Source organism: Staurois parvus, unplaced genomic scaffold (genome assembly GCF_062004578.1).
Source record: "Staurois parvus isolate SC_StPar_1 unplaced genomic scaffold, SC_StPar_1.0 ptg000635l, whole genome shotgun sequence".
NCBI classification, from domain to species: Eukaryota; Metazoa; Chordata; class Amphibia; order Anura; family Ranidae; genus Staurois; species Staurois parvus.
Window position 1 is genome coordinate 1,832,119 of NW_028318431.1, and position 14,697 is coordinate 1,846,815.

At 39.5% G+C, this 14,697-nt stretch overlaps 1 protein-coding gene across 1 annotated transcript in view; it reads right to left on the bottom strand.

The window, feature by feature from the left end:
- Nucleotides 1–2,057: 2,057 nt before the first annotated feature.
- ACE2 (angiotensin converting enzyme 2) overlaps nucleotides 2,058–14,697 on the bottom strand; it is a 67,682-nt gene continuing 55,042 nt past the window's right edge. The window contains exons 15-18 of the mRNA XM_089693635.1: nucleotides 13,268–13,368; nucleotides 7,535–7,651; nucleotides 5,385–5,579; nucleotides 2,058–4,024 (exon numbers count right to left, since the gene is read on the bottom strand). Coding sequence (XP_089549761.1) covers nucleotides 3,856–4,024; nucleotides 5,385–5,579; nucleotides 7,535–7,651; nucleotides 13,268–13,368 — 582 coding nt within the window. The 3' untranslated portion in view covers nucleotides 2,058–3,855. The remainder of the gene's footprint in view (nucleotides 4,025–5,384; nucleotides 5,580–7,534; nucleotides 7,652–13,267; nucleotides 13,369–14,697) is intronic.

The following is a 14,697-nucleotide window of genomic DNA, read 5'->3' on the forward strand; positions in this document are numbered from 1 at the left end:
TCAAAAACACTCTGCAAAAAAAAATCTGTCAGATTGTAAGGGCATCTCCTGTGCACAGCCCTTTTCAGATCACCCCACAAATTATCTGTCAGATTCAGGTCTGGACTCTGGCTGGGCCATTCCAAAACATAAATCTTCTTCTGGTGAAGCCATTCCTTTGTTGATTTGGATTTATTCTTTGGGTCGCTGTCATGCTGAAAAATGAAGTTCCTCTTCATGTTCAGCTTTGTAGCAGAAGCTTGAAGGTTTTGTGCCAATATTGACTGGTATTTGGAACTGTTCATAATTCCCTCTACCTTTACTAAGGCCCCAGTTCCAGCTGAAAAAAACAGCTCAAAAGCATGATTTTGCCACCACCATGCTTCACTGTGGGTATGGTGTTCTTTTGGTGATGTGCAGTGTTGTTTTTGCCCCATCTTTTGGAAAAAAGTTTAACCTTGGCTTCATCAGACCATAACTCATTTTCCCACATGCTTTTGGGAGACTTCTGATGTGTTTTTAGAAAATTTAGCCGGGCTTGGATATTTTTCTTTGAAAGAAAAGGCTGCCGTCTTGCCACTCTACCCCATAGACCAGACATATGAAGAACACGGGAGATTGTTGTCACATGCACCATACAGTCAGTACTTGCCAGATATTCATGCAGCTCCTTTAATGTTGCTGTAGGCCTCTTGGCAGCCTCCCAGACCAGTTTTTTTGTCTTTTCATAAATTTTGGAGGGACGTCCAGTTCTTGGTAATGTCAGTGTTGCGCCATGTTTTCTCCACTTGATGATGACTGTCTTCACTGTGTTCCATGGTATATCTATTGCCTTGTAAATTTTTTTGTACCATTCTGCTGACTTATACCTTTTAAGAGAGGGATGCTTTGGAAGCTCTCTGTGGACCATGGCTTTTGCTGTAGGATGCGATTAAGAAAATGTCAGGAAAGACCTACTAGAACAGCTGAACTTTATTTGGGGTTAATCAGAGGCACTTTAAATGATGGCAGGTGTGTACTGACTCCTATTTAACTAACATGATTTTGAATGGTTAATTCTGAACACAGCGACATCCCCAGTTATAAGAGGGTGTGCACACTTATGCAACCACATTATTTTAGTTTTTTTATGTTTTCTTCCTCCCCCTAAAATATTTCAGTTTGTTTTTCAATTGAGTTGTATAGTTTATAGCTTACATTAAAGGTGGAAAAAGTTATGAAATTATTTATCTTTGTTTCATTTTTTTCCATCACAGAAACCTGAGATTTTAACTGGGGTGTGTAGACTTGTTATATCCACTGTATTGCCCCTTATGCTCCTGCTGTCTTCTTCAGATTTAATTACCATTTATTACCAACCTCTGACTTGTTCCTTAACTGCAGTTCTGCTTAATCCCAGCCTGCAATCATTTGTTACCGATCTTTGGCTTGCTCCTCGGCTACACTTCTGCTTTATCCCAACCTGCAACCACGTGTTACCAACCTTTGACTTCTTTACCAAATACAAATCTGCTTGATCCCTACCTGCTACACCTGCTACTGCACCCAGCTTGCTCACCTCCTGGTGTGGCTATCCTGAGGACCACGACCTTCCATCAGAAGCTCTGGTGAAGACCTGTTAGTGCTGAGTCCCTGCACCTTGGATGAGCCTGCATCAAGTAAGTCTGCTTGTGTAATTTTCCCTTTGGTTTGTGAGTGAGTCTTTCCACTGTTGTAGCTACTGGCCTTCCGAGCCTGACCCCGATCGTGACAGGCAGTAATGTCTCCAGAACACATTTCAACTGCTGCTACACCAACCCCTAAAAAGTGATCCACCATGGACTGCTTTTTCAGAAGGCAGTAAGATTACCGTCTGTTTGAAAGAACCTTACTAATTTATGAAGCAGTGTACTGTGGAAATCCAGTTGTGCTCCCAGTACAGGTTTATTTGAAACCTAGCTAGGAAAGTTTTACCCCTGAGCTAATACTTCAGTGTAAGAACTACTAAATCAGTAGTTCAAGATTAAAATGTGTTATTATTAGTGCCTTCATTTGTGCATATGTTTAGACTTCGACATTAAGGTCACACAGATAAGCTGTAAAGGCATGTGTAGGTGGCTGTTTAATTGAGCCCAGCCTGAAAGGTCTGCGGTTGCCAGTTTCATACTTATAGTTTATAAATAGGAAAATCTTTTGAATTTCACCTTTACAAAACCATCTTTGTTAAAAAATGCAGCTGAAACATTGTAAAACAAATCAAAAGATGGTAATTACAGATTTTATTGTGTCCCATAGATGCATGTTAGCATCAAGTTCTAAATTCAAATTCACTCTCATATTCTGGAAATACATGGATGTAAATTGTCAAATTTAAACATTGTGAAGCAGCCCCAAAACAGAGGTGCTCTGCCATTATACACAAAAGGGTAGATTTACTAAAACTAGAGCACTCAAAATCTGGTGCAGCTTAGCCAATCAGCTTCTAACCTCAGCTTGTTCAATTAAGCTTTGGCAATAAATCCTGGAAGCTGATTGGTTTATATGCAGAAGTGAGCCTGATTTTGCACTCTCCAGCTTTAGTAAATAAACCCCAAAATGTCATCATATTTCTATGGTCCCGTCACCAATCTGCTGAGTTGCCAGGACTCCAGAAACTTTTGCGTTTTCACTAACCTAGAGGACCCATTATTGATTTTAGGATTCCATTTGTGCCCCCAACTCACTCATATGACTACACCCATGGTCTAGAACAATAATGGGAGGTGGATTTATGGCCCATTCATAGTTCTTCCTTTCTGTACATTGCGGTAACACATGCACTTTACATCATGCTCTAATGTGCGTTGCGTTCATTTTGAATAAGCTGCCAAAGCACAGGAATGCACCAAAGACAGACAAGCAGAATGTTTTCTGATACAGTGCATCACATAGCATGGTTGTGCATTACTATGTATTGTGATATATTACAAAACGTGGGCATCATTATGTGCATTAGCATGTTCTGGTGCTCTTAATTTTGAATGGTAGCCCAATGTATTAAGGCAATGCAGCTCCAGCACACGTGTTGCAGGGCACTACAACACACACTAATGCAATATCATTAGTCGTTATGCATTGCGTTGGCAAAAATGGTACAAGTCTGTTTTTTAATTCCCTTAGATGCGGTGCCAGATCATTTATTACGGTGTGAAAAAATGCGTGTTGTTAGTGCAATGCAAGTGCCAAGGTCTGAATTAGCCTGACAGAGTAAAGAGAATCTGCCTTCACAGCAAACCATCTTAAGGGAATCTAGAAAATATTTATTTCCTCTACATGATTAGGTGTTTAAAGTAAGCACAGATTCACTTCACTTTATTTTGAAAAGCAGCCCCCTTGAATTGTATTTTGAACTGGAAACATGGAAACTCTGCATAAACTACCACAATTTTGACTGAGTATAATAGAAAGACACGAGTAACCAGAGAGCTTATAATCTTTTCTGTTGAGTGAATTTTTAAAAGTTTGTCTCTTTTTGCAGCATTCACCATGCAACAACTTTAGGGCACATCCTATGAAGTGTCTATTTGAAAAACTGTATTTACATCTTAGGCACCAGTTATCTCATCTATTTCTTTTTTGTTACAATAGGTTGAAAGATAACAGAGAATAGTTAATTGCTTGTTAGAAAAATTACAGATGGTTCTCCAGTGAGTGGTGCTTATTACTATGAGTACATAGCTTTGGATGAAGTGGAACAGCAGTCACCACATGCCTCTTGGTTCTGTTCAGTTTTTTTGAGTTGGGAAACACTCCATTTTAAGTTCTCATTTAGGACATTTGAATTTCTTAGTTCCTACTATAAAGATGATAATAACTGACAGCCATATTATATTGAAAATGTCCAGGATTCTTCATAGCTTAAAAAGCTGTTTGTGGCTCTTCTACATCTTCGTAGGCTTTATTTTGTTCCCCAGCATCTTCATAAATGTTGGCTGGAGTCGAAGCAACTTTCTCCGCTGTCGTTGCCACTAAAATTTCAGAAACTCTGTCTTGGTTCTCAGACTCTTCTTTCTTAGCTTTTCTTTGCCTTCAGATACAGAGAAATGTCAGTAGAGAATAGCAAAACTTCATGTAAATGAAAATTAAATACAAATATAATCAATAGGATGTAAGGTATTTGAGGGAATAGTAATGGCTCCTGTACAGAACATTGGCATACGTGACAAACAGCATGGCTTTATGAACGACCATTCTCATCTGACCAACCTGTTATCATTCTATGAAGAAGTCAGTGAAAAATTGGATGGTGGAAGTCCAGTTGCCATAGTTTATCTAGATTTTGCTAAAGGATTTGAAACTGTCCCTCATAAATATTTAATCTATAAAATAAAGTGTGTTGGAGTTAATGAAATGGTTTGTACATGGACAGGAAACTGGTTATGTGAATGGGACCAGAGAATAGTGATAAAAGACTCTGAATGGTCTAAAGTTGTGCCCTAGGGTTCAGCCTTGGGGTCAGTGCTGTACAATCTGTCTATTAATGATATAGAAGTTGTACTTAAAAGCTGAATTTCAGTGTTTGCTGATGATACCAAACAAGATACCTAATAGGAGACCGTGACAAAATAGGGGGGTTGGGCAACTATGTGGCATGGCATGTAAAGGTTCAATATTGTAAAGGTATGCACTTGGGTGGCAAAACTACATATGCAAATTGCACATTAGGAAGGAGAACCAGTAATAGAAAATTATATGGGGGTGCTTGTAGATCACAGACTTAGTAATAGCATAACAAAGCTAATGAAATACTGTCAAACATTAAAAAGGTTCTGCCCCCCCCCCCCCCCAAAAAAAAAATCTAATTCTGTTAGGAGGTTGTGAAATGGGCTCACTGCTTTACGCAAACGTCTGCACTAAATACAAGCATGCCTTCTAATTGGAGTTTCATTTTTGGCAAGATACTCTCTCAGGTTCATCACTACAAGTTTGCAGACTCTACTGATGCTGCATCAGATGGATATATTGATGTCTGACCCTCCTATTCTGAAATCAGTTTAAGAATTTGCAAGCAATTTAATAAAATTCTTATAAGAGACTGGTGTATTTTTTAGATTGTGTATGCATCTGGAAAATGAATGGGCAATGCAGTGAAATACATGCTGTCAATGCATGCATTAGGTGGGCAGGGGCTGTCTTTTTTCTTTTTCTTCTTTTTTTTCAGGCAAACTTTTTAACTGTGGAGACTTAGGAAGCTACTCTGTTTGAAAATCTTTGTTGAATCTTTGCAAGTTTGTGGTGGTGGAACTGGATTCAGGGCACATTCACTGCCATAACTAACCTAATAACACAACAAATATCGGTCTTTGTTCAAAATTACTGCAAATGTTGCTTTAAGGTAGCAGAACAGTTTTGGTGAATCTGGGGTTGTGAATTAATTAAGAACTTACTTCTTCCGATCTTTATAGCCAAGGAAAAGTAGGACAACCAGAGCTATAACTAGCAGTCCAGCCACAACACCAAACACTGCCAGCCAGATATCAAAGGGTTGTTCACTGGCTGGTGTCAGTGTAGGGGGGATCCCCAGGAACTCCATGGAGTGGTCATCTAAATAGAATGCACTGTTGATTCGACCTCTGGACAAGCTGCAATTAAAGTACAGGAAGGTAATGAGCATGTTATGTAAAACTCTACATAAGCATGACAGACACTACAAAAGCTATTGCCGGTAGAATGACACAAAATAGTTAATGATTGATTACAGCTGGTAAATGATTTGTAGCCTTATGATATCATATGGGTAATATAGGGAAAGTTATTCATGTAAAATAGATGTAGCCGCCCCCCCTCCCAGAAAAAAAAAAGAAAAACCTATCACCAATGTAGTCTCATCTGTAGCTGAGAGACCTGGTAATATGCAAACTAGCTAATTTCCTAAACCAGACATTGAGAATAATTTTGAGTTTGTGAGCCACAATGGCACAGCAAGCAAGTAAAGATATGTATTGTAATAATCTAGGGGGTATTTACTTATGCAGCATCAGGAAAAGGCCAAAAAATGGAGACACATTTGCTTTGGTTGTCATGCTGTTGGGACATAGTAGAGGTAAGAGCTTCTACATTGGCCGTTGAGCTCCTATACTGTGCAGGAAAGCTTGGTCCTGCATATTACACAGAACAAGCCTCACTGTAATCAGTGGAGTCCCTCTCAGTCTGACAATCATTTTCTGTTTTAGGATCTCTGGCTGTTCCTCAGCACAGCCCTGAAGATTAAATAGGGAGAGTAGCTGGTAATTGGAAAAAAAATGTCATTTCTGTATATTGCACTGGCCACTGTGCATTTAGATGTTAGAAGTTAGTCATCTGAGCTAAGATTGATATCTTCTCCTTGGGTGCCAGAGGTTACACCATTGCTTAGACGTTTAGGGAAATTAATGCATAACTTCCCTATAGTTACATGGCAGTAGATCTCCTAACTAGACTTCAATGTTGAAGTGTGTGAGTGTACAGAAGTGTGAGCAGGGCACTTAGGGTTCTCCAAGATAAATTTTTGCCTGGAGAAGGAGAGCCTTGCTATGATTACATTTCAACTGATGTCACATGTATTTTTTCCCTTTATAGTCCTATATCATGTTAATAACTTACTTTCGAAATATCCTCATACTCTGGTGTCCTCAGCTGGAGTAGTGGCCACACCCCTCATCACAAGTGTCCTCACACAGAATTGTAGAATTGTATTGCAGAGGAACAGGATGATAGAAGACATGTCTGACCAGCTACAGTATGTTAGATTACAGAGTGCACCAGGTCTATTATGGTGCATAGTGGACAGCCATTTTAAGACACACTGTGCAACTGCTTGGACCACACTACCATTGTTTGTGTTGCCAGCCATGCCATTTAAGGGTGAATAGTATCCCATTAACGGTAGTTTGCGGATTGGGGCCCTGTAGATCTGTAACCATTGTTTATGGACTGCTCAGTACATTTTGGATTCTTCATAGTAAAGGGTACCTGCGCTGCACTTTGTTAGCTCTTCTGAAGTCTGGTTATTTCATCACTTGTGACATACTGCACACATGAATGGGCATAATTCTAATGTTTGAGGATTGGACAGAACATAAAAAACCCCTTGATCTCTTGAGGAAGCTCTTTTTTGGGTTAAACGCATTGGGAACCAAGTGATCAACACTTTAGTGACCAAGTTGAGACCACTATAGATTTAGTGTCATACTTGTAGTGTTGGAAATCAGTAGTGGTGTTCTAAATATTGTTATTTATTGTGGGGTTGACATTCTATATTTAACTATGTCAATGAGAACCTTGATTTTAAATAAAGGGAGTGATACCCCCCCAAGTGTTATACATTTTCTGTTGAATAAAAATAGTTTGTGATGTTTTCCTGAGAGACCAACTAGCTTTAAAATCCACTCTCTTTGAATATCATAGGGTTCCCTGAGATTTAAATATTGCTATAGCAGGAAAGTGGAGGTATGACTAGAAAAATGGATCCTTTATTGAAATGTCTATAAATTTAATATTTCTTTCTATCTGTTGTAACTGACTTAACTTGAGGAAGCATTGGGAAAAATGGCTTTACCGAATAGCAGCTTCAACTTCTGATTTTGGCACTACCTCTTCAATTTTACCCGGCATTGTTACATAGAAGAAGAATGAGATTCTTTTAGTTTCCTTGAAAATGCGTACATCATCAGTGCTGCAAAAAAAGAAAAATCCATATAAGATGCATAGTGAATAGTTGACGTTACTTTTTGATTATTTAATTATTCATTTTGCTCATAAACTAAAGTATAACAAACTGTGATTGAGGTGCTACTTTTTAATTTTAATACATAAAGTTTTCTTAAACAACATGATCCTACAGGAATGGCTAGATAAAAAGCAAAGGAAGGGTTGAAATACTTACATCTCCTGATATTTTGTCAAATGATTTCTGCTGAAGGAAGGGGTTAGGGAGTCTGAACAATGGAATTCTCCACTTCAGAAAAGATCAGATGACCAAATGCCTAGGCTTTTAGTCACATGAGCATCACTGGAGTAGGCCTGGTGCAGCATTTTTTCCAGAAGAGGTACATTTCAGTTACTCTTTGTCTATCTCAGTAAGCTTAGTAAACAAAGGTGTATATTAAAACTTGAATACGATTGCATTTAAAGTTGAATTCCATGTATGGATTTTTTGCAAATGTAGCACTACCTTTGCAGGGGCTGCTGATTTTAACTGGATCTCCCCCAAACAGCAGAGAGGTTGCTAGCCACCGAAGCACTCCACTCCAGCTTCAATAAACAGTCTAGGGGTTGTCTTTTTTGGGATTTTTTGCTGATAAAAAAACTTATAACAGGAGAGGGATTGAGGGCATAGAATACTCCAAAACACTCAGAACTAGAGAATGAACACAAGACAGACCTTCTAGCAGTAGCAGTAGTGGCAAATAGTAAATAGTCCAAGGTCCCACAGCTGAAGACCATGGGGCAAGTCTTTGGGCATCTGGTTACCCTGCATCAGTGGGCAACTATTGGTACCCAGTGCAGTGCCCAGCACACAGTCTCAGGGATCAACATATTGTCACTACTCACACGTCAGGAAAACTGCCTCCTTCCAGCCTCCTTCAGATACAACCCAGCTAGTGAGATGAGTTCCTGTCAGAACCAGAAGCCTTGTGGTGTGGTGCAGTCAGCTTTGAACAAAGTCTATTTGAGCCTTTGATGCTAGCACCTCTGAGGCCTCCTTAGAGCAGCTATTCAATCCATGGGCTGCCTGGCAGCAGCAGCCGCTGCATCCCTGGAACCCTACTGGCGAGATGGACCCTGCCCTCCAGTGTCTCAGACTAATTATCTACATTCCAGCCCCCTTCAGGAACTTTCCCCTCCAAGGATTGGCTGGAACCAGATAAATATTTAGGCTGGTCAATTTGTATCTCCCACCCTAAGCTCTGGAAGCTTCTTTCAGAGCCTGCAGAAGTATTCAAACTTCCAGCCTGTGAGATTCTGAACAGGCCAGAACAATTACAGCTTCCTTGATTACAGAAGGAGCCAAATCTAAATTTCCCTAGCATCCTACGCCAGGAGGGTGCTCCTTATTGGCCATGTATACATGAAAAGTGTGTACAGGATGCAAAGAAAAGTGATCCATTCCAAAACAAAATTTAAAAAACATACAAGTTGGTATCAAAAAGATTCGAGGCTAGCTCTGTTAACAAGAAAGTACCTCATCTATGTTTACACACTATCACCTTCAAAATAGTCCCTTTGCACAGCAATACAACACTCCCAGCGCTCCTGACACTTCTGGAATGTGTTCTTGAAGTCTTCTTTTCAAAGCGTGTACAGCACCTTCTGCTATTCACACTGGATCTCCGCAATGATGTCAAAACAGCAACCTATGAGCTGGATCTTCATCTTTGGGAAGAGGGCAAAGTCTGCAGGAGCCAAATTTGGTGAGTAGGGTGGGTGCGGAAATGAGATTGTTGCAGCCTGGGGACAAAATTGGCAGCAACATGGCACATGTTCAAATCACATGTGAGGATTGCCTGGACTGTTCTGCATGACACACCGACAAAGGCAGCAAGGTCGTGGATTGTTCTCTGACAGTCATCATGCACAATGTTGCCGAATGGTTTCGACATTTCAACATTTTCAGGGGTTGAACTCGTTGAAGGTCTTCCTGATCTCTTGTCATCTTCCAGTGATGTTCTTCCGCTCTTAACGCATGCGTGCCACTCAAGACACCTCGAACAACTCATTGCAACATTGCTGTAAACTTGCCTAATCATGTCAAATGTCTCTGTGGCAGATCTGCCCAGTTTCACACAGAATTTCACATTTGCTCTTTGTGCTAACCTGCTGTCTATGATGAAATAGCAGACATGGTAGTGCATGTGGTCAGAATAGCACCAATTCCTATTATGATCCCATTTATGTTTTTTTGTCAGTATGTTGCTGATAAATAGAATTGTTGAATGCAAAAAGGTGTAAACATTTCTGGTCTTAGTATTTAATTTTGATATGATTGTATTCACTTCAGAACCGGGCCATAGACAAAAGATGTCCTCGGTTGGAAGTGGAATACCGGAGTTAAGACTGCAGCATTATGCCATAACCCTGGTATTTCTTTCAGCCAGTGATTCTCTAACTGCTAAAAGTGATCTGAGCAACTGATTAGCCACAGGATCACTTTTAGAAGCTGTGGTAGGGGTCTCCACCCCCCCCCCCCAGCAGCTTTTCAGTGGTTCTTGGGCTTACCTGCCTGATTAGTGAACCGATCCAGCAAATGTGAAAGCTGACCACAGACATTATCTGAGGAAAGATGGCCTCAGCTAATCTCTATGGTCTAGGAGGACCGGAGCGATGTCATGATGTAAGCTCCGACCAAAAAGCACTAGTTCAATGGGGGGTTTTTTTTATCTTGTGCTTTCCATTGTAGAGGAGAGATGTGGGGTTTTATAAAGAAATCAGATTTGTTTGACAACTTCTGTCTTTCATGAATCCATGCTGTCTGTTGCTTAAAATATTTTTTTCCAGCAAGAACTCATCTATGTGGTCTTTTATTAAACTCTCCAGTATCTTCCCAACTATAGAAGTTAAACTAACAGGTCTATAATTACTTGGCAAAGATTTTGACCCATCTTTAAATATTGGCACCACATTGGCCTTACGCCAATCCAGTGGTACTATGCCAGTCATTAAAGAGTCCCTAAAAATTAGAAACTATGGCTTTGAAATGACAGAGCTCAATTCTTTAAGGACCCGTGGGTGCCTGCCATCTGGTCCAGGTGCTTTATTCACCTTTATACTGTCTAAATATTTTTTGATCATATCAATTGTGAGCCATTGTGGATCATCTGGAGCTGTGTCAATACCATGCCCATTATGGACAAGAGCTCCCCCATAATCCTTTGTATATACAGAGCTTAAGAAGGTATTAAATACACTTGCCTTCACTTTGTCCCCAATCACCCACTCTAGATTATTTTGTAAAGGGCCTACATGCTCGGACAAAACCTTTTTACTATTAATATAATTGAAGAATGTTTTGGGGTTGGTCCTGCTATCTTTTGCAATCTGTCATTTGTTTTCAATTTTTGTTGCCTTTATTTCCTTTTTGCATATTCTGTTATATTCTTTGTAATGTTTAAACGATGATTGCGTTCCTTCAATTTTATATTGAATAAAAGCTCTTTTCTTATTATTTATAGCCTTTTTAACTTTGGCCGTAAGCCACATAGGTTTGATTTTTAGCCTTTTAAACTTGTTGCCCATGGGAATATATTTTGCAGTGTGTTCATATACAGTCTTTTTGAAGAACACCCATTTCTGTGTTGTGTTCATCAATGCCAATATTCCCTCCCAGTCTAAGTCTTGGAGAGCAGCTCTCAGCCTTGGAAAATTACCTCTCTTGAAATTGAGCGGTTTTATTTTTCCCGTATGTACTTGCTGTTTACAGCTAACAGTAAATGAAATCATGTTATGGTCACTGCTACCCAGATGTTCTTTTATATGGACATTCGTAATAAGCTCTGCATGGTTTGAGATTATCAGGTCCAGCAGAGAATCATTCCTAGTAGGGGCCTCTATGAATTGTACCATAAAACTGTCCTGTAGTAGGTTTAAAAATTTTTGCCCTTTAATTGTTCCTGCAGTACCATTACTCCAGTCAATTTCTGGGTAGTTAAAATCCCCCACGATCTGTGCAAGGAGCAGAGTTTCTACTTCCTCATTAACACTGGGAGGCTTATAACAAACTCCAATGATTACGCACCCCCATTGCTAATCCGTTTCAGCTGCTTTGGTGTTAATAACATTAACAACAGGTGCACTAGATGGAAATCAATGAGATGACCTCCAAAACAGGATAGGTTATACAGGTGGAGGCCACTGACATTTTTTTCTCTATTCATCGTTTCTGACTGTTTTTCACTAGTTTTGCATTTGGCTAGGGTCAGTGTCACTACTGGTAGCATGAGGCGATACCTGGACCCTACAGAGGTTGCACAGGCAGTCCAGCTCCTCCAGGATGGCACATCAATACGTGCCATTGCCAGAAGTTGTCCTGTGTCTCCCAGCACAGTCTCAAGAGCATGAAGGAGATTCCAGGAGACAGGCAGTTACTCTAGGAGAGCTGGACAGGGCCATAGAAGTTCCCTAATCCATCAGCAGGACCGGTATCTGCTCCTTTGTGCAAGGAGGAACAGGATGAGCACTGCCAGAGTCCTACAAAATTACCTCCAGCAGGCCACTGGTATGAATGTCTCTGACCAAACAATCAGAAACAGATTTCACGAGAGTGGCCTGAGGGCCCAACGTCCTCTAGTGGGCCCTGTGATCACTGCCCAACCCAGATTTTCTGGTGTCTTTAATTCAGTCCTCTGTAGGTTCATAATTTTAATTTCCATCAAACAATGGGGCATCCTTATGTTTTTAACACATTAGCCTGTCCATATCAGTATAGATATCTAGCATGAGATTTTTCCCCATTTAGATCTGATGTGTTTTCAAAGTGTTCCTGTAATTTTTTTGAGCAGTGTATATATGTTTGTGTGTATGTGTGTATATACAGTACATATGCACACATTTGTAAGACATCTACTGAAGAACCACTATAATGTGATTGCTAGTTATCTATAAAAAATACATAAAAATATGGGCAATAAAGTTTATTTAAAAAAAACAAACAAAAAAGTATATAAAAAAGTTGTATGTACAGTATTTACTTTTCTACTGGCCTTCCAGTGTAATAATAGACACAAAAAAGACAGCGCTCCTGAATACCCTTTTCTCCATCCTGGAGAAAATAGTAAGCCTCACCCACTTAATCCTGCATGTATACAAATATCACAAGTCCAAAGTTTACTGTCTGGAAGCAGTGTCAACTTAATTCTCTTCCTAGATTTCTCTCTATTAAACAAACTTGCTGTATTACATGATGTCAAATTGAACGTATCATTTCCACAGTAGAATAGTCAAAAGTCTGACCTCAATGAGCTTGTTTGGATAAGTGCAGTCCCAACTCACTGTGGGATGGATTTGCTAAAACTGGAGCACAGAGAATCTGGCACAACTGTGCCTAATAACCAATCAGCTACTAGGTGTTATTGTCAAAGCTACATTGAACAAGCTGAATTTAGAAGCTGATTGGTTACTATGAACAGCTGCACCAGATTCTCTGGGCTCCAGTTTTAGCAAATCTCCCCCAGTACTCCAAGCCCCAACAATTGGTGGAAGACACTGTCCCAGCTTCCTGAGTTACAAATTACCTTGTAATTTGTCTCATTGGCCCTGTTTTTCCATGCTGTGCTCTGTCATAAAAAGTACTTACGAAAATACAATCTCTTGGTTCTTCACCGACCCAAAATATTTAGACATGGCATATGCAATTGTAGATTTGAACAAATTCAATTCACTGTTGTCCCACGTATACTGTTAATATAGAAAATATTTGATGTTAGAAATATATATATATATATATATATTTTTTTTTTTTTTTGCATAAGTTTTAGGCAGGTGTGAACAGATACTGTAAAGTAAGCATGCTTTCAAAAAATTATATTTTGATGGTTTATTTTTATCAATGTACAAAATGCAAAGTGAGCAAACAGAAGAAATATCTAAAGCAAATCAATATTTGGTGTGAGTACCCTTTGGCTTCAAACGAGCATCAATTCTTACACTTGCACAAAGTCAGGGATTTTGTAGCATTAGTCAGGTGTATGATTAACCAATTGTACCAAGCAGGTGCTAATGATCATCAATTTCATATGTAGGTTGAAACAGGGGCAGACTGACAACTCATGGGGCCCCCGGCCAATAGGGGATTATGGGGCCCCTGTGTCCTTGCCCAAACTAAAAAAAGCCTATGAAAAAGGTACCAGGGGCATCTCATGGGGCCCCCTACTTACCCTGGGCCCTCGGGCAGTGCCTGAGTTTCCAAATGGTCAGTCCGCCCCTGGGTTGAAACACAGTCATTAACTGAAACAGAAGAAGCTGTGTAGAATGCTTAAAACTGAAAGTCAGACATAATTGTCGAAATGCATAGGGCAGGGCTTCCGGTACACGGCACTTCTGCTTGTGTGGAACGCATGTGGTGTGCAGATCAGTGTACCTAGTTTCTAAATACCAGGCTTGTATTTTATATTTTGATGTAAGTGCAATTTTACTTCTATTTATTATAAAATAACCTTGCTACACTCTGAGAGGCTACCCCATGTTTTTATACTTGTAACAATGTTAATTAATGGTAATTAATGTATAAAATATCTTAAAGGCACAGAGGCACTTTTAAGGTGCAGAGGCAATATATTATTTATATGTACAGATGATCCATAGGATGCACCAGAGAGTGATTGGAGTTCATTTACCATGTATAGAGAGATGCTATTCTTTGAACAAAAGAGCAATATGACTTTTTTTTTACATTAAAGGGATCAATAACATCTGTTGAGTGCAGTATGTACACAGGGGGTGCAGAGGAGCACAATTGTGGTGTCATTGAATATTTTCACTTATTTCGGACTATTTTGGCACTGAGTACTTTTAGTGTATTTGTTTGCACTGTATGGACATGATATAGGAACACAAGAGAGCGCAGTCATAAAATTCCATATTTTATGGGGGCATTGTGGTTTTTCACTTCTTTTGACTTTGTTTTTTTTACTTTATTTTATTTATTTGAACATTTTTTTTTGTTTATGTTTCATGTTTTCGAAGGTTGTTAGCGTGGTTGTAAGTATATCAAATAAAAATAACAAG